Source organism: Thamnophis elegans, chromosome 3 (assembly GCF_009769535.1).
Source record: "Thamnophis elegans isolate rThaEle1 chromosome 3, rThaEle1.pri, whole genome shotgun sequence".
Lineage (NCBI taxonomy): Eukaryota > Metazoa > Chordata > Lepidosauria > Squamata > Colubridae > Thamnophis > Thamnophis elegans.
Window position 1 is genome coordinate 128,065,683 of NC_045543.1, and position 18,397 is coordinate 128,084,079.

Here is an 18,397-nt window from a genome sequence, read left to right on the forward strand (position 1 = left end):
ACTCGCTGTGTCAGAGTGATAAAACAGGGATAAAAGATTAAAAGCAATACTTAACAGTATGCATCATGATGGAAGAAAAATACCAACACTTATCATTATCTCCCAAATCCATTCATTCATTTATTCATTTTATATGGCTGCACATCTCAAATTGTTGATTCTGAGTAGCAAACAATAATAAAATCAATTAAAATCAAAGTGCAGTCACAGTAGAAAAAGAAAATTAAGCTGACAAAATGATAATCCACAAATTTCCCCAAAATCCACCTTTTTTTTTTTTAACTTATTCACAGAAATTTCTAGGGAAGCAGTATGTTCTTACAGTTTTGGACATGGCATTTATATTTAGGATGGAGGGATTTGACTTGATTCCACTGTCATCTCCTTCAGACATAAGAGCTGGTTCCCACACTATTTCTTAGAATGGGAGAAGATTCTAGAATATGTTTCTTCAGAGGAAGAGGTAAAACCATAAGCACCATGGGACAACAGTTATGTCACTAACGTTTCCCACAATATTACAGTGTAGTTAATATAGGGGATGGCCTTCAAGGACAAGAGAAAACATGCTAACAAAGCAACAACAGATAAACAGAACTTGAGCCCAAGCCAAGAAATCGCTTTGCACGAACGGCTCAGATAACACTCCTTCCCCAATTCTCATGAAGATAAAAAAGAGGGGAAAGGAAGCATGTTGCAAAATTCAGTTCTAATAAAGGAACTGGTCTCCAAGGTGTCTGTTTCTTTGTCTTATAAGGTTCACATGGAGCCACTCTGGCTTTGACAGACCAAGCAAGTTCACAAGAACTTGTCCTGAACCCTGAAAGTTATCTAGACTCAAAGTTCGGCAACTGAATCATAGCAGACGTGTTTAATAGAGATCCAGTATCGGAGAACTGAATTTCACAGGTCTGAAAAACATGTGGAAGCCAGCAAGAAACAGGTGGAGGGCCAGCATGAGAACAAACTTTGTAGCTTCTCTTTGATGAGTCTCAACTATGCACTGGGTGAAGGCCCAACATGGCTTATGTATTATGTTCACTCCCATTGTTGAAAGCAACTTCTCTAAAACTGAGCCCATGCCTGTGAATTCCTTGCTTTGCTCTATTGAGACTTTTGATTTAATTTCATCTTGCCTCTTGCTTTTCCTTTGGACAGACAACCCAAGCAATAGTTTACTGGTTTTGATCTGTTACCTGGTCAATAGTTTATTGCAGTGTTTTTCAACCACTGTGCCGTGGCACACTAGTGTGCTGTGACATAGTGTAAGGTGTGCCGTGGGAAAAACACTTTATATATAGTCAATATAGGCACAGAGTTAAAAAAAATTAACATTTTCTAATGGTGGTGTGCCTCGTGATTTTTTTCACGAAAAAAGTGTGCCTTTGCACAAAAATGGTTGAAAAACACTGGTTTATTGGATGAATACTCTATTAAGATAAGATAATCTTTATTGTCATTTTTTATTGTGGGCACACTGACACACATTAAAAATGAAAATCTGTTGCCTGCTCTCAAACGTGTACACGTAGATAACACATATACAGACAGAATAGAATACAATAGACTAACAGAGTTGGAAGGGACCTTGGAGGTCTTCTAGTCCAACCCCCTGCTTAAGCAGGAAACCCTATACCACTTCAGACAAATGGATATCCAACATCTTCTTAAAAACGTCCAGTGTTGGAGCATTCACAACTTCTGGAGGCAAGTTGCTCCATTAATTGTTCTAACTGTCAGGAAATTTCTCCTTAGTTCGAAGTTGCTTCTTTCCTTGGTTAGTTTCCACGCATTGCTTCTTGTCCTGCCCTCAGATGCTTTGGAGAATAGCTTGACTCCCTCTTCTTTGTGGCAGCCCAAGATATCGGTATATTGTATGGATATACCAACATCCTTACATATATATATATATATTAATCACTGTCCATCATGAATACATAGTGGGAAGAGGAAGCTTGAAAAGTCACAAGGTTGATACTGTATGCCACAAAACTGTGACTGAATCTGGATATTCTGCTACCACGAAGCTTCCTCCCGGAAGATAACCAGGAAAACAGGTCATGAAGAGGATGTGTAATGTCCCAGACAATACCGCGGATCCTGCTCAAGCGTTGCATACATGCTATGTCCTGGATAGAAGGAAGTGAACTACCAATAATATTTTCTGCTGTCCTAACCCCTCTCTGCACCGCCTTCCTGTCTGAAGCAGTAATGTTTCCAAACCAGACAGTAATGCAATATGACAGGTTGCGCTTGATCGTCCCTCTATACAAAGTGGTAAGGACAGGGGAAGGAAGATATATTTTTCTCATGCGATGTAGAAAATGCACACGCTGCTGTGCTTGCTTCACCAGTGTCTCACTGTAGAACAACTAAGCCATCTTACTCGTTAGCTGCACACCCAGAAATGTGATGCTCCTAACCATCTCCATGGGTTAATCAAAGATATTGTGAAATGATTTTTTCAAAGATTATTTTATTTCCTGAAACTGTAATAGAACTTAAGCTTGCTCATCTCTGGTCAGTGGCATATTGATATCGTATCATTTACTCTCTGGATGTCAGCTATGGTTCTAACCCACCGGAGACGTGAGGTGTGTATGTGATTCTCTTCTCCCATCCTCAGCTGAATCTAAAATGTACTCAGCCATCATCATGTGCACATCCTCAATCTCCGAGTTAATCATAGCATCAATTAGGACTTCTTTAAGTGAGCAACTACCCTAAATTGTTTTGCACTGGGAATGCTTTGTCATTTGCTACAAAGCTGCTTAAGTTGAGATTCTCCTTTAAACTCAATTCTTTTAGAATTCAGGAATTTAATCGTTCCATTCAAAACACTGTTATCTATACCTTGATTCTGAACCAGACCAAGACATAACGGTATGCAGAGAAGTATCGTGCAAAATATCCAATGGTCCATCTGTTACCCCTGAAAGATACAAGCAGTAACAAAATAGAATTCCTTTTGATGAATCATGTCGTCCAGTTCTTCAGAAATCTCATGCTAATTTTCATACAACTTGAAATAAACATACATCAAAACAGTTGGTGAATTTTATTCAATGGGATGGGCCAGTTCTCATATACGGCTTCCTAACTTATTGGGATATGGTGCTTTATATGCTGATCAGCATTACTGAAAAGTACAGAAAATGTAACCAATTTATCTGGAGGGTATCAGGTTGGGAAAGATTTCTCTAGTATTTTTTTTTTAATTTGCCACTTTAAGATGTGTGGATTGTAGCTGCCAGAATTCCCCAGCATCTACCATATTCATGGTTCTTGAACGCTTTGGGGGTACAATCCATCGAACTCCATGGGACTGTGAAAATATTTTTTTGTTGGAGTGATTGTACATAGCTTCCCCTCACCCATGGACAATTAAAAAAATATTCCTTTAACATGTTCAAACTGACATGAATTTTTTAGTCATTATATTTAATGTAAAATAGAAAAGGCCCCCAGGTAGCTGCTCGAGACTCCAGATTCGGTGCATTATAGTTCAGCTCACTGGATTCATGAAACATCACCTGGTGCTAAAACACATACGTACTGTTGAGTAAGAGGAAAAGATAGCAAATAACTAATCTCAGAAGGGAAGGAAACACAGCAAGTAAATTGAAAGCCACATTAGCAGCAGTTATGATAACAGTTTATATAAAAGTTGTTGATAAGACAAACATCTTAACTTTTGCGTAAGCACAATCTGATGTAAAATAAAGTATCTACATTCAATTTACAAGAGGGAACCATGAGCTTCCTTCCTTAATGAAGAGAACAGCATGCAAAGTTGCAAATGGACCATTACTGGCTAGGGTCCTAATTATACATTATCTCCTCTTAAGATGGCCATCTATATTGCTTCATTTACTTCAAACATGATAAACCAGCCCTTCTCTCATTTTGAGCTGCACAAAATCTTGCCCTTGAGGCATCAATGTGTAATCCATGGACTCTTCCACGCTATCAGAAATCTGTCAAATTCTGGACACACACACTGAATAATCTTAACTGAGTTGGCCTGCTTTTGCAACAGCATGTTCAGCAAGCCCAGCTCACAGTGGTTTATTCAATAAGCCATTGTTAATTGTGTGAACCTAGCCTGAGACAACAGGGGATTGTTGAGACAGGACTGCAAAGGAGTAAACTTAAAATGTAGGGACATGCGCTTGACCTAACGGAGAAGGGAGACAAGAGAAGGGAGCATAAATATTTACCAGTTCCAGAGATATTATGTGATCTGAAATAATGAAATTCTCAGCATGGGGTTGACAGGTTATCCTTTTGTGATTCTGGTTCAGGTAGTTCTTGAACCCTCAAACATTCCAAAGTTTTTACTGGAAAAGAAAAATACAAATAAGAAAAAAAAAAGCCCAGTGACACTGTACTGACACTGTTTGGTGGCCCTGCATAGATCGATAATAAATTTAAAAAACATGAATGCAGGGAAGGGAAACCAGAGAAAGAATGTGGGGTAAAAGCAAGGTTAACTGCAGATAAGAGATTAAAGAAAGAGAAATGCATTCCCCCACACACGTACAAAGAACCAGTTTGAAAACTTTATCTGAGAAGATGATTAACAATAAAAACTGAATTCATTACAATGGGAGACCTGCTATGCTTTATAGCTGCAGATACAGTGGTGGGATTCAAATGTTTTTACTACTGGTTCTGTGGGCATGACATGGTATACATGGCAGGGGAAGGATACTGCAAAATCCCCATTTCCTCCCAATCCGCTGGGACTTGGGAGGCAGATAATAGATGGGGGGGGGGGCAGTCCGAGGTGGTATTTATCGCTTCTCTGAACTACTCAAAATTTCCGCTACCGGTTCTCCAGAACTGGTCAGAACCTACTGAATACCACCTCTGTGCAAGATGGTTTATTGCTGCCCCCAATTTTTACTATATTGTTATTTAAAAAGCTAAATGGGAGTCAAGATGGTAGGCTTTGCAAAATCTCTGCTTTCTCATCTAAGATATGAGATTCTGGACTGTAATTTTTAAAAAAGTGGTTACTTTAAAAATATTTTTTCAATCTTACTTATCAACTTTCAGTATTTTACTTCTAAAGTCTGTGGTGCACACAGAGCACTTCATAAAACACTATATTGGAAGGCCTCCTTTAAATCTTGGACAAAAAATGGTTTCTTTCATACCCCTTAAATCTGCGGTTGTTTTATTATTAAAATCCTCTCCCCCCCATTTCTTTTTTCCAGCAGGCCTCCAGGCTGACAGATGCAGAATCTATGCTGAATAGCCTGTTCAAAGATTCAAGAAGTCACCCGTTCTGCATCCCAAGAGATGTTGCTGGTTATGAACGAACATCATTTCTTGAGATCATTTGGACTTAAGTTTATTTTTACTGCTCACTTAGTCAGCCTTCCAGGAAAGGAAAAGAAGATACAAAAAACCATACGTGCCTCACCACAACATTCTTGAGTTTCACATTAAAAGAACACTTGAACACTTGGTTATTTAAAAGTTGTTGCTTGAAGTTCAACTTTTGGGTCTTCTGCTGAATATAGTCTGGTTTGGTGGAGGCTGATGTAATGGAGATTTCAGAACTTCCTAATCTGGATATCTCCCTCCACTCGTTATTCTTGTCCTGCCAGGAATCAGAAACAAAAGTTTGGGAATACAGTGCCTAAGATTTCCAGTCAGTCTGAGTTGCCTGAGAATTACGAGAGCTGCAATATCACAGGGGACTTCTGATCAGGGAAGGCTTGATTAGAAGGCGGAATAAGGTCGGTGTGAATTGACTGATGTTCCCGAACCCACTACAGGATTCCCATCAGGTGTAGGAAGCCACCACCATCCCTCCTAGAAGAATGAAATATTTTGAGGAATATTTTAAAAAGGCAGTATGAGATATCTCCCCTAAAAGAGTCAAGGTTAGGCCGTCCTCCAGGTGTTGTTACTTCTATTCTGTGTAATTAAATTAACTTCTGCTGAATATGCTCTATAATAATGTGCTAAAGTATATTGTGAATTTAAAATAGTAAGGAATAGAAATTATGGGGAGTTTGAAATATATTCCCTGGATTGATTAAATATTGTTTATAATTGGCTTTATTAGCAACCCTACACATTCGGGACATTGAAGTTATGGTGGAATAATGAATAATTTTTAAAACTATTAAATGATGTTATTTAGTAGGGGATAATAAATATAGGGCAAAAAAAGAAATGTTACTTATGTTTAAATGAACTACTGGAAAAATGATGAAGGATTATGGAAAGAGATCAATATTGTTGAAGTTGGAAGATTAGAAGTACATATATTTATTTGCATTACTATTGTTTAGGTGGCTTAAAAAAGACTTGACCTACTCAATGTAATGTCCATAAAATATGAATGTTTATACTGGCCCTCCCTTTACTTCGCCTTCCAGGAGCTTGCTGCTTCCCTCAGGTAAGCAACTAAACACGAGGGGGGGGGGGGCGGTGGGACTCGGGAGGCTAGCTTACACCAGCTCGCGAAAGCCAACAAAATATTTCTGGTTTTAATTCCATATCTTGCTTTACCATTGCTTCTAATCACTAACTTCTGAATAGCTACTTGGACCAACCTAAGTGGTGTGCAGAAGACTGGCAAACCAGCGATCCTTCCTCTATAAGTAGCTGTCTTCACTGTTCCCTCTAAGGTGCGCGGCCGCGCACATGGCAAGTAAACATTGCACAGCAGTTTCCCACTGCCGCGCAGAGTCGTTTGCTGGACACGGATTGCAGCACTTCGGATCTTTCAACAAAGCCTTTCCCCACCCTGCGCTGGGGGACGCGCTTGCGTGCAAGCCGGTGCCCCAAACAGAGCTGGCTCCAGTCATCTCCTCCCTGCCTTTTCTTCCCTTTTTATGCCCTGTCTCGGACGTGCGGGCGCAAATGCTGTGGACTCGCCCACTTAGACGTCGAGGTTGCTGCGTGCTTAGCTGCGGCCGTATCTCCTCTTGTTTTTTCCCCTCCCTCTTACATGCCCCCTTGGTGCAGCGGGCAAAAGGAGTGGGGTGGACTACATGGCACAACTGGGTAAATTATAAACCACAGATTTTAATCCTATTTAATTTTTAATGGTATCAAATTTAGCTATAAAGTGGCTTTACCTACTTTTTTTCCCCTGGGCCTGCTAAATTCTGGTCCCTGGTGATACAATGAGTTAAATGCATTCTGGCGTGGATTTCCTATTGTGCAATTTGTGTCATGGACTTAATCATTTTAAATTCCATAAAATGCCAGTACACATCCTTTCTGCCAAGAGATCAGAAAAAACAATGCTTGAATCTTCTGATATTTAAATGATTTATAATGTTGTTTAGATATATAATTTGGATTACATTTGAAAGCTATGCATTGATTAAATACTACGGAATACCATCCTGCGGCAGTTCTTCTTTCTTTTTGGTTTTAGAAAAGGATAATTCCCTTTTTAGCCAGGCTTTTTGAATTAGATTAACACCAGTTTTTAAGTAGATTTCAATTTTAAAAAAATCTGTTAGCTGCTTTGAATACCTTGAAGATGAAAAGATGGGGTACAAAACTTAAATAATAATAAAAATGTACATTCATTTTGAAAAATAAATGCAATACTTGATTAATTTCATATCTTTATTTAAAATAGTTTTGGCATGGCATATGATTTTATTGACTCAGTTGGAAATGATGTGGACGTTGTATCTGATTCTGAGGTATATATATTCTTAAGTAACATAACATAGCATATAGTCCAAACTTGCTAGACTATTTAATTGATCTTACTACTTTAAAGGGGGAGAGTTTCATGATAAATTATTTTATTACATTTATGTTGCATTTATGTATTATATTTATTACATTTATATTCCAAATTATATATTTGTATTGTTATTTTAGTGTTTATTGTCAATTTTGATAGATATTATATTGATATATCAATACTGATTTTAATCATACTAAATAACAATTACTGCTATTATTTATCAGCATTAAATATTTACAGTTTTTAATATTGAGTTAGTCATATTTTAGAATAATAGGATTATCTTTTAATAGGATAATTGGCAAAATCTAATTCAAATGTGATGGGTTGCATTCCAAAGGAATGTGAGAGGACAGGTTGCCTGCAAAATGCCAGGACCCCGGCTGTTGGTGCCATGTCTCCCTCTAGCCAGTCTAACAATGTAAAAGCTGAGCAGAGAGCCTTTTTTCCCCAGTGTGAGCGGAAAAGTATAGTGTTTGCGTGGCACATTTTCATGCCTGGCATTCATCAGGCTGAAACCTCGCTCGCAATTGGCGCTTGATGCTTGGAATGTTGCACAAATGTCCAGCAGATGTGACAGCAGTTCAAACTGTTGCTCTCTTAGGTGCTCAGGCATGAAACTGTACAGCTCAAACACTGTACTTTTCCGCTCACACTGAAAAAAAATTAGAGGGAACATTGGCTGTCTTTATTGCTGGGTGTGCTCTATGCTGGGTTCATCCTTGAGATAGTAAAGTCTTGCTTTCTGTGTCTCTCCTTTGTGCAGGTTATTGGAGCAAGGTGGTGAGGTGATGGTGCAGAAGATGCAAAAAAGGACAGTAATTTTCTTTTTCTATTATTTTTTGTGCTTGTTTCATCCTAATACAGGGTATGCAATTAAAGTCTTGTTTTCTGTGTCCCTCCTTTGTGCAGGTTATTGGAACAAGGTGGTGGTGCAGAAGACCAGCAAGGCAGTAATCTTCCCTCTGTAAGTAGCTGTCTTTACTGTTTTGTGTACTGGTTTCATCCCAATGATGGCAATGAAAGAGTTCATTTCTGTGTCTCTTCTTTGTGCAGCCTATTTATTGGAGTCAGTGATACTGAAGACTGGCAAGAACAGTCATCTTCCTGCTGTAAGTAGCTCTTTTATTGTTTTTGTACTTATTTTAATCTTATTGTAGTTCATCCATTGGGGCAAAGAATTCAGTGACATCGTCTTGGCCACTCCCACCCAGTCACATGGGTGGCAGGCCACTCCCACCCAGTCACATGGCCAACAAGCCACTCCTACCCTGTCACATGGCCAGCAAGCCACTCCCACAAAGGAGGCCACACTCATAGAGTAGGTTCCAATTTTTTTTGAAACCCACCACTGCTCCAGTGCCTTTCTCCCGGCTTGGAACTGAACTAGATGGATATTTTTTCCAACACGTTAGTAGTGCTAATAAGAATGAAAGTCTTTTTCATTCTTATCTTCACTGCTAACCTGATGAGATTCACGTAGTGAGCACAGAGGAACACCAGTCAATTTACACTGAGCTGAAAAAGACTTTTTAAAGAACTTCAGTCTTTTGAAATAAGGAGTGGACCCTGCCGGAGTGTGGGAATAATGCTAGGAAAAAGAAGATTCTTCCAAAATAAGGCTGGCCTTTGCTGGCCCTGGTGAATAAGGAGGATGGAGACTCAGCACATCACAGCCGTGGAAATGTGTTGAGTAACTTGAGGCAATCGCTCTCTCTTAATCCAACTTACCTCACAAGGCAGAGCTTGTAAGGAAGAAATAAAGGAGAATCTCTACATAAACCACATTGAGCCCTGAAGAAAGACAAGATATAAATCTAAGTAACAATAATATTTAAAGTCCTAGGAATACCACTAGACGGCACTGCCAAACTTCAGTAGCTTCACTTTTCATGGTTTTGGGGGATGAAAAATTACCAAATATGTGTGTGTGTGTAAGATTTTTCTTTCATTTTATTATTTCAATCTTTGCAGGCCACAGATGAAAAGATAAACGTAGAACAAGCATTTCTCTATCAACCCCCACATCAGTAATTTTTATTTCTACCAACGTCAAAAACATTGTGGTTTCCCAATATTACACAATTTCTGTCTATTATGACAAACACGCAATCATTTAGACACATTCTAAGCTAACTGGGATCCAGAAATGAGGCTAGGAAATTTGAGGAGTCAGTACACTCATAGTCCATATGTCTACACATATCAGTGTCTACATGTCAGTGTCTACATACTTAAACACCATGTGAATCAGCAGACACGAATAATGTCATCGCTAAAATATAAGAATGTATTCAAATACCACACTGTCCGCCTACAGAGAGAAGCTAACTAAAGCAGGATTCTTCATCACTAATCTGCAACACAGTCACACATATTCACCAGTGTATTACTGTATGCCCTTTTCTAATCTCTATCTAAAAAATCTAAACATGGATCAAGGGTTATGCCAAACTAAAATTGCTCAAGGTTCAATTGCCTTACATACACTGTACTTTTTATATATAAGAAAATAAATTCAAATGACACAAACATAAAGTTTTACAAGTTTATTAGTTTCTTGACTATTTTAATTAAAGAAAATAATTTATCTAAGTTCTATTTCTATTTGGAAACAGCTTCTGGGCTGAGAAAATGAAACTCTGATTTTAGCCTTTGATGATTAGAATGATCTTAGAATCATAGAAATTGCTTGAAATGTGAAATGTAAAGCAAAAGGTCGAGATTGAATTATTTTCGTAATCTGCATCAAATAAAAATAGAAGTCATTACTTTATTATTCTCATTTTGCTGTTTTCTCTTTCTTTTTCTTGTGTTTCCATCTTTTTGTCTTATAGTGAAACTTAAGAAACTAAAGATGAATAAAATGCATTTTATTCATGCATTTTATTCAGGAATACAGGGAAGTCCTCAACTTACAACCATTCAGTTAGTGACAGCAGCACTGAAATATATGATTTAGAGCCAGAGAGTCAAACTCGATTTCATTGAGGGCCACATCAGGGTTTTGTTTGACCCCGGGGGGGCGGGGATGTGTGGCCAGGGTGGGTGTGGCCAGCATGACATCACTTGTGTTGGGGGGCGCCTGTGGTGGGCCAAGCACTTTGCCAGTGAAAACGGGCTCCCAAACACCCTTTTCAGCTGTGACGGCTTGCAATCCTCTGGCAGTGAAAACAGAGCTCAGGAGGGCCACGTTTGGTCCTCACGAGCTCCGTTTTTGCTGGCAGAGGCACAGCGGGCCGATCCTTCGCTATTACTAGGGTGGCCCAGATCAAAGCACCCCACAGTCTGGGAGTTTGACACCCCTGATTTAGAGCCAGTCTTCACACTAACAACCAATACAGCATCCCCAGCCATGAGGTGACTATGCTCTCCACCTCCTGCACCTCAAAAATAACAAGACCTCCCCGAAAATAAGGCCAAGTGCTTATTTCGGGGGTCAGGAAAACATGGTAGTTATAATATATTTTACAAGTGGAGTGACGTTGATGCCAAATGACATGACGAAGGACATTCCTGGAAGATTTTAAGAGGCTAAACATCACATGGAAAGACGTTGAACTAATTGCCCAAGATTGAAAACGCTGGAGATCTCTTGCTAGGTACAAAGCATGAGAGGATCTAATGCATGGGTGTCAAAATCACATCGTCACGTGACATATCACAATGTTTTCCTCCTTCGCAGAGCTGGGGTGGGCGTGGCCTGAGCATGATGCATCCGGCCTGCGGGCTGCCAGTTTGACATCCCTGATCTAATGTTGATGCTAAAAAAATGCAGCATCCTGAGGTCGTGTGATCGCCATTTGCAACCTTCCCAGTTACCATTCCGCAAGCAAAGCCAATAGGCAGAGCTGTACTTGCATAATGAAAGCACAATTCGCTTAACAACTGCAGTGATTTGCTTAACAACTGTGGCAAAAAAAAGGCTGTAAAACCACCTTGCATAAACAATGGAAATTTGTGTCTCAGTTGCTGTTGCAACTACCTGCATTGAATTGATTTCCTAGCATTTTCTGCCCCTCTGAACCCACTTCTCCAAATAGGTCACCGGCTTCTTTGGCAATGCTTAGCTACGTTTCCACCAGCCTGAGAAAGTTGAATAGCAGGTGTGGGAAAGGTCAGCAGGCTAGAAAAATTACAAATCCCCCTTGCCAAGGGAAGAAACAGGCTCTGGAAAACATTCAAAATGTAAACAGCAGCCTAGCTGGCATTCATTTCCCCGCCTCCAAAAATACAACCAAACACAACAACAGAACAGAGGTTTAAAATTCAAACAATACATGGCAGCTAGGATAAATTTGTAAAGAAAACAAATCAAATTGCAGCATGCATTTCTCTGTCATTCGTGTGTGTAGTAAATTTGTGCACATATTCCTCTATTTCAGTGTTTCTTCACCCCAGCAACTTTAAGGCAGGTGGACTATGCCAGAGGTGGGTTTCTGCCCGATTGGCCGAACCTGTAGTAGCGGCGTCGGGAGGTTCCACCTACTCACCCGGACGCTTCTGTGCTTGAGCAGAAGTGTCTTGTACGCACGCCCAAACCAGTAGTAAAAAAATTGGCAACCCACCTCTGGACTATGCATGGTGCCTGGGGAATTTTGGGAGTTGAAGTTCACCCAATATAATTTCTCACCCAGCTGCGGCATTCTGGGAGTTGTAAATCCACCTAGCTTAAGGTTTCTGTGTACATGATGGATCATTGTCTTTCTCATGAGTTGGTCGCATGGGAGGGGAGAAAAAGGTATGCAATCAGGAAAGAGGAAGTTGAACAAATGGGTGGGCAAGAGGCCAAAGAGATAAAATACCATAAATTAATACAGGGAGGGAAATGGGACTGTACTAATGACAGTTCTCATATTTGGGAGGTGGTAAAGTAACACTTCCCTCTATTCGGAAAACAGCATCTAAGAAACTGCTTTCTCATACTTCATACTAACTGGAAATAGATGCAGAGGGATCAAAATGTCACCATAATCATGTAGTGACATTCCTGCTTTATTTTACATCCATGTAAATCAACCCAACTTTTTGTACTCTTTCTTTATGGACACCTAGACACACTTCGTAAGTACTAATGTACAGTAATAAAACAAGAGTTGTAAAATAGCAGTGCAAATGTAGTTTTGCTACTAATGGACCCCCCCTCACCCTCCCAAATCAACTCTTTGGGAGTAAAATGCAAGCCCAAATTATCATAGACTTTCATCTTACAAAGAGCAGAGGCCGAGCAGCTGGAGCATCGCGGAGGCGTCGGAAGAGGTAAGGACGCATGCGTGGGCTGCGTGCGTTCATGTGGTGAACGCCAGGCCCCATTGCAACCATACTGGTTGCAACAGGATCTGGAACTCACCACTTTCATACACCTGACTCTATTCCTACAAAACCTGTGACTTTGTACAAGGGTAAGAGTGGATGCTGTTTTGAAGGCAGAGGATGATCACAACAAATACTGAGTTGATTTGGATTTACTTTCCATTTTGCTAATTGATTAAAAAAACTATTAACACTTCTATTAGAATACAGAAAACAGAATTGGAAGGGACTTTGGAGGTCTTCTAGTCCAACCCTCTGCTTAGGCAGGAAACTCTATACCTTCCAGACAAATGGTTATCTAATTTCTTCTTAAAAACTTCTAATGTTGAAGCATTCACAACTTCTGGAGGCAAGTTGTTCCACTGATTAATTGTTCTGTCAGGAAATTTCTCCTTAGTTCTAGATTGCTTCTCTTCTTGATTAGTTTCCACCCATTGCTTCTTGTCCTTGACAAGAATAGCTTGACTTCCTCTTCTTTGTGGCAGCCCCTGAGAAACTGGAACACTGCTATCATGTCACCCATAATCTTTCTTTCAATTAAACTAGACACACCCAGTTCCAGTAATCGTACTTCTTATATTTTAGCCTCCAGTCCCCTAATCATCTTTATTGCTATTCTCTGCACTCTTTCTAGAGTATCCACAACTTTTTTTTGCATCGTAGCGACCAAAACTGGATGTAGTAGTAGAAGTGTGGCCTTATCAAGGCATTATAAAGTGGTATTAACACTTCACGTGATCTTGATTCCATTCCTGTTTATGCCGCCTAGAACTGTGTTGGCTTTTTTGGCAGTTGTTAAAAATCTCTTTACATCTGAAAACAAATACATAAATAAATGTTTTTCTAAAATCTCCTGTAACCACAATTGCTGGACTTGGTGCAGCAATTTCTTTCCTTTGGATACAGGAAACACAAAAACTGGAAGTAAGCAAAATCTCCAAAAGCCAAGTCTTCCGGGGGCGGGGGACTTCCCCTCCCAATTTGAAGAGGATGGACAATTCTGGGAAGAAACACACAGGGGCATTTCCTACTTTCAAGTCTTGAAGCATTAGCAAGTGAAGAGTGCAATCTTGTAAAGATGCCTGTGGCAAGTAAGTGCCTATTCAATTTTTCCATTACTTCGCTACTGAATATGTTTACAACTTCATTTCTCTGTTTTTAAGGCTGTAAGCCGCCAAGAGTAACCTCACAGGATTGGGGCACTTCCCTTCCTGGCATGCCTGCAAGACCTGGGCAACAGCGCCTGTTAGGGTGGAGGAAGATGAAGAGCGCTACAGGTGTGCAAAGCATCAAAAAATTGGGGGAAACTAGGGTAAAGGGGGAAGATGAGGTGTATAAGGAGGAGTGGTAAGGAGAGAGAGTAGAAGGAGAAAGGAAGGGGAAGTAGAGTAGAAAATGATGGAGGGAAGACAGAATGTAGAAAGGGGGAGGAGAGAAGGGGAAGAAAGTGTCGGATAAGGTATAAATATGGTGTATGGAGAGCAGAAGAGCCAATAACTGGGTTTTTCTTTTCTTTTCTTTTTTTCTTTGGTAGTTGATGGTAAGATGAATTGATGTAAGTACTTAATAATACAACTTGATATGGACTATGTAATAGTATACATGGGATTATATGCTATGAAAATGGAAAATAAAAACTTTTTATGATGGTAAAAAAAATTGGGGGAAACCAGCTTTACAGAATTGCAGCCCCAAAGCAATTCTTTGGCTCCCCTTGATCAGAGCTTCTCAACTTCACCAAACGTTTAAAGAGTTGGAGAAACTCTGCTACAACGTCCTACCTGTCAACGACTTCTTCAGCTTGGGCAAACAATAGATACAAACTCAAGGTAAATCTCTCCAAACTTGACTGCAGAAAATACAACTTCAGCAACAGAGACCTGTTGAGAGACTTGAGAGACCGCCTACTGCCAATTACCTCCCCTAGACCGATACGATCGCATAGATTAGGCCTCCTCCGAATTCCATCATCTAGCCAGTGTAGACTGGCAACTACCGGGAGGAGAGCCTTCTCGGTGGCTGCTCCGACCCTCTGGAACGAACTCCCCGTGGAGATTCGGACCCACACCACCCTCCAGTCCTTCCGCGCCGCCCTAAAGATCTGGCTGTCCCGGCTGGCCTGGGGTTAAGACTCTAACCCCACTCGAATTGTGTGGCTGTTGTGTTTTTTAATATGTTGTATTGTCTGTATGTTGGAAATTGTTTGTCCTCCCCCCCCCTTTTTTTGAACTGTGAGCCGCCCTGAGTCCCCCCAGGGAAAAGGGCGGCATACAAATAAAGGGAAAATAAATAAATAAATAAGAGTGGTCAACACCTGGAATGCTCTACCAGACTCTGTTGTTACATCCTCAAACCTCCACAGCTTCAACCTTAAACTGTCTTACCGTGGACCTCACCCCATTCTTAAGACATCTGAAGAGGGGGCGTGCATAGAGCACTTCACACCAAGATAACTAGACACAAGAGCAGTTTTTTCCCGAACGCCATCACTCTGCTAAAAAAATAATTCCCTTAGCGCTGTCAAACCATTAACTAAGGCTGCATCACTATTACTATTAGTCTTCTCACCATTCCTATCACCCACTTATGACTGCGTGACTGTAACTGAATATAAAGCTTACGGTTTATATTGATTGTTTCCTGATTGCTTATTTGTACCCTATGACTATCATTAAGTATCGTACCTTATGATTATTGACAAATGTGTCTTGTTTTTTTATGTACACTGAGAACATCTGCACCAAAGACAAATTTCTTGTGTGTCCAATCACACTTGGCCAATAAAGAATTCCATTCCATTCCACTCCATTCTATAAGCACACCAGTGTGCTTTCCATTCCTGTCCTACTGTCCCCATTTATTTGTACTCATTTCCCTTGTTCGCTTTTACTTTACTTTACTTTACTTTAATAAGATTTGTATGCCGCCCACTCCCTAGGGACTCTGGGCGGCTTACAGGCAAGATAAAAAGAAACATATTAAAAATTAAACTAAAAAATACAATTATTAAAATTCCATGTCCATATTTATACTTATTTCTGTTATCTTGTACATGTTTGACAAACTAAATAAAATAAAATAAAAAAGTCTATAGTAGCCTCTTTCTCAAACCAAGGCTTTCCCAAACCAAGACTCCCCTTCCAATTTCAAAGTTTCAAACCAAACTTAGGAAAAGAGCTCTGTCTTAAACTTTGACCCATAAATAAGCTTGCCCCTAAAATTAAAACCTAGCAATCTCAGCAGTCTTCGATCGGACGGACGAAGCTGCTAGCTCTCCTTAGCCGCATCTCTCGCACCAAAAGAGGGAAGGGTTTTACATTTCGACCCCGCCGCTAAAGACACGGGGGATCCCCGTCAAAACGCCGAAACCGGCTCACCTATCCAAAGGAAAAGATCCGGGAAGAAAAAACGAGGCGGATTCAGACGAGGATCTCAGATACTCACGTCTTCAGTCGGCGGGAGGCGTAAAAAGATGCTCCCGTGGAGAAGCGGGGAGGTCGGAGACTCTCGCCACAGGTCCGCTTGGCTCCGTTCCTACATTACCCAAGTTGAACACGCGTCGGGGAAAACGGCAAATCGCAGAGAATCCCAACTTCCGTCTGGCAACCTTACGGGTTCCCCCACCCTTAATGGGGAAGGGCTTTCCGAGAACAAATGGGGGTGTGTGTGGGAAATTGGGAAAGAGGAGGAGGAGGAAGAGTGGAAAGGAAAGAAAGCGCGATGCTTGCGCGGAGTCCACGCGGTGGGACAAAACTTTACTAATTCGTTCTCCCGGCTGCCTGTGAATAATGTGGGGATGAGTCACGTGGACCTTCGCGGTCTTATGTCTCTCCCCTCACCGTCATAGCTTGTGGGTCTGAACCCTCCCCAACTTCTGCAGAAACCGCGGAGGAACTGCAATTGCGAAAGCTCGCCTTCCAGCGCTTTCCTGGAAGCCCCCGAGGCCGGCTTGGAAAGTTCGTCCCGGGCCCTGGAAAAGCTTCCGCGGCGGCCGGGAGCCTGCCGAAAGGCTGGCCTGGGAAGCCCCGCAGGTTTGAAAAGGCCTCTTCTTCGCGGCCAGTTTTTAAAAGGAGGAGAAGGAGAAGGAGGGAAAGAATGATTGTTCGCTCCTTGATCCAGCTACCCTAAGCAGGAAGTTTTGCAATAGAAGATGTTGTATTTTGGAATTAGGAGTGTTCAAAAACACTCCATACGGTTTAGTAATTTTAAAATAAGTATAGGTTGAGCCATTCTCCCATTTCAAAACTTGGAGAGGAAAATAGAGGTTGTCATAAAAAGTAGCATTTGGAGAAAGCAATTGAAATGTTCTGAAACGGCCACATTAATACGGGGGGGGGGGGGGACGGGACGGGATTATTCTAGAGATATTCTCAGACTTCTGATAATTTTTTATTTTTTTACCACGGAGCGATTTGTTTCTCGCTTCTAAGTGAAGAGCCCGGCTTTTCTCTCTCAGACGCGTCTTAGCGTTTCGGTTTTTCTCTGTTTTTTTTCCAAATGTTTGAAATAACCCATTTTATTTTATTTTATTTGGGTGTGTGTGTGTGTGTGTGTGTGTGTGTGTGGTGATCTCTTAAATCCTCCGACAAAACCATCCGGGATCCTAATAAATAGGCTTTAGGATTAGGCAGCTCCATAAATTGAATAAATAGATAATAGTTTCCCATTGCCCTTTTTCTCTCTCCCTCTCCTGTTGTTTTCTCTTCCCCCGAACTCAATAAGTGCGCCGAACGTGGCAGTTGGCTGCTGGGGAAAAGCTAAACTGAATTTAAATGATTGTGCTATCTAACAACTGATCTAATTGGAACCATCTGACTAATTTCAAAGCCCAAACCACAAACTCCAAAAATGGGTGTCTTGAAATTCTCCAGCACGCACAGCCAAAATGATTCAGGAGCATTGTGCAATTTAAGAGTCTTAAAAGGAAGAAAAATAAAATAAAGGAAGATTTTATGTGTTGTGTTTGTTTTGAAAATTAAAAATAAAATAAAAAACTTGAACCCAAAAAGAGAGTCTTTGCCAGTCTAAAATTCTGAGGGAGCATCTGAAATGGTTGCCTGGCAAATGGTTGGATGAGTCAAATGAACAGTGAAGCATTGAGATCATGTCTACTGCAGATAACAGATGAGCCAGCAGTGTGCAGCGGCAGCCAAAAAACCCAGCACAATCCTAAATTGCATTAACAGAGGGATACAATCAAGATCAAGTGAGGTACTAATATCCCTCTATAAAGCCCTAATACAAAAAGGTTAACCTTTTTGCTGAGGTCTCCCAAAAGCGTGGGAAACGTGGGAGGGGGGTTGCGCACATGTCCACACCCATAATGCAATGCCCTCCCCCTGCACATGT

The 18,397-nt window shown here is 40.7% G+C and overlaps 1 protein-coding gene across 1 annotated transcript in view; it reads right to left on the reverse strand.

Moving 5' to 3' along the window:
- Positions 1-17,368, reverse strand: part of OSMR (oncostatin M receptor) — a 48,408-nt gene extending 31,040 nt beyond the window's left edge. The window contains exons 1-4 of the mRNA XM_032214567.1: positions 16,493-17,368; positions 5,432-5,611; positions 4,221-4,340; positions 2,854-2,932 (exon numbers count right to left, since the gene is read on the reverse strand). Coding sequence (XP_032070458.1) covers positions 2,854-2,923 — 70 coding nt within the window. The 5' untranslated portion in view covers positions 2,924-2,932; positions 4,221-4,340; positions 5,432-5,611; positions 16,493-17,368. The remainder of the gene's footprint in view (positions 1-2,853; positions 2,933-4,220; positions 4,341-5,431; positions 5,612-16,492) is intronic.
- Positions 17,369-18,397: the final 1,029 nt, after the last annotated feature.